Below are 1,678 nucleotides of genomic sequence, written 5' to 3'. Positions count from 1 at the left end.
AAAAAAAACAGGCCCGGCCCGGGCCTGCCGGACCCCACTTTATGATCTGTAACTTTGTTCACAGACAAGATACAGTATTCCAAATAATACCGTTTTGTAGTACTCGTGGAGCTCTATCCTATCTGATTTAGTTGGTTCGAAAATACAGATTCTGAAAGAAATCATGGCAGGGCCCGTGAAGGCCCGGCAAAGGCTCGGATTACAAGTATGCTCAAAACTTCCAAAAAACTTTAAAAGAAATTAGAAAATTAAAAAAAAAGGATTCCGAAGTTTTCAAAAAGTCGAAAAGTTTAGAAATTGAACTTTTCAGAAATTCAGAAATTCAGAAATTCAGAAATCCAGAAATTCAGAAATCCAGAAATTCAGAAATTCAAAATTCTTGAAATAAAAAGAAATAAAAAAAGGATTCCCAGAAAAAAAGAATTTCCAGATAGTTAAAAGTTCAAAACTTTTGGAAAGTTCAAAATTTTCAAAAAGTCGAAAAGAAAATGCAGAAATTCCAAAATTCTAACAAATCAGAAAATGCAGAATTTCGGTAATTCAAAAATTCAGAAGTGCTAGGAAATTCAGAAATTCAGAAATTTTGAGATTTTGAAATTTTGAAATTCTGATGGTTTTTTTTCCAGCTCCAACCCCTCCAAGACAAGATAAAATCAGCCAACGGCACTATCATAAACGAGTTGCTCACCCTCAAAACCCCCGGAAAAGCAGACGTTCAAGTGGTGATTCTCGCCGATCCAGATGCTCACGAGATCTGTTTCGTCGGCGATGAAGGATTCCGCGATTTGAGCAAAATCGACGATGCCGCTGAAAAAGAGCTCCGTGAGCAGATTCAGAAGGATGATAGCGAGAAGTGGTACTGATAGGATGATAATTTTTGAAAAAAAAGTTTTTTTGTAATTTTTCATGACTCTTTCTATATTTAATGTTTTTTTGCAATTTTTTCTGTCTTTTTTCTTTTTCCGAAATAAAATAAAAATGTATTTTTCTATAAAACTCTTTTTGGAGAATTTTCATATTCGCTTGTGACTCTCTCTCTCTCTCTCTCTGCTAAACCCTATCATTAGTTGGCATGGATATATACTCTCAGCCTTCCTCTTCTTCTTTTCCCCTTTTTCTCTCAATTTCACTTTTCGAGTGCACATTTTTCTTATTTTCTACATATTTCTTTAATTGAAAAAATATGAAAAAACTACAGTAATCTAAAACTTTTTTTTATTCGCGAATTTTTTAAAAATTTTTGACCAGTTTTTTTGGCTATTTTTCCAACTTTTTAAAGAGTAAATAACTGAGAATCGATAATTGAACAAATTCGACAATACTATTTGTAGGTTACTGTGATTTTCGTTGTGGGACCTTTCGGGCACGGCCACCGACTTTTTTGTACCAGTTTTTTTCGAACTTCTGAATTTCCCCGAAATATCTGTAGCTTTTTGAAACATTTCTGAAATTTAGAGTCCCTGAATTGTCGATTTTTCGAATTTAAAGGAAACATTTTATTGCTTTATTTTGTGTAGAAATCCATGTAGATTCCCATAAAAAAATCAAAAAAATTCATTCATTGAGAAAAACGGCATCGAAAAGTCAAAGTGGGAACTGGTGGCCGAGTGAAGTAGCGGGTTTTTTCTAGGCCAACTGCAGGTAAAAGCGCGCGAAATTTGAATTCTTGATGATTTTC

At 34.0% G+C, this 1,678-nt stretch overlaps 1 protein-coding gene across 1 annotated transcript in view; it reads left to right on the top strand.

Moving 5' to 3' along the window:
* Cbr-glod-4 overlaps positions 1 to 863 on the top strand; it is a gene marked incomplete at both ends in the record, with an annotated part of 2,728 nt that extends 1,865 nt beyond the window's left edge. The window contains one exon of the mRNA XM_002642502.1: positions 627 to 863. Within this exon, the coding sequence (XP_002642548.1) occupies positions 627 to 863 (237 nt within the window). The remainder of the gene's footprint in view (positions 1 to 626) is intronic.
* Between the last annotated feature and the right edge of the window lie 815 nt (positions 864 to 1,678).

The sequence above is a fragment of the Caenorhabditis briggsae genome (assembly GCF_000004555.2).
Source record: "Caenorhabditis briggsae complete genome, chrIII, whole genome shotgun sequence".
In the NCBI taxonomy this organism is placed as follows: Eukaryota; Metazoa; Nematoda; class Chromadorea; order Rhabditida; family Rhabditidae; genus Caenorhabditis; species Caenorhabditis briggsae.
This window is presented reverse-complemented; position numbering and strand designations above follow the sequence as displayed.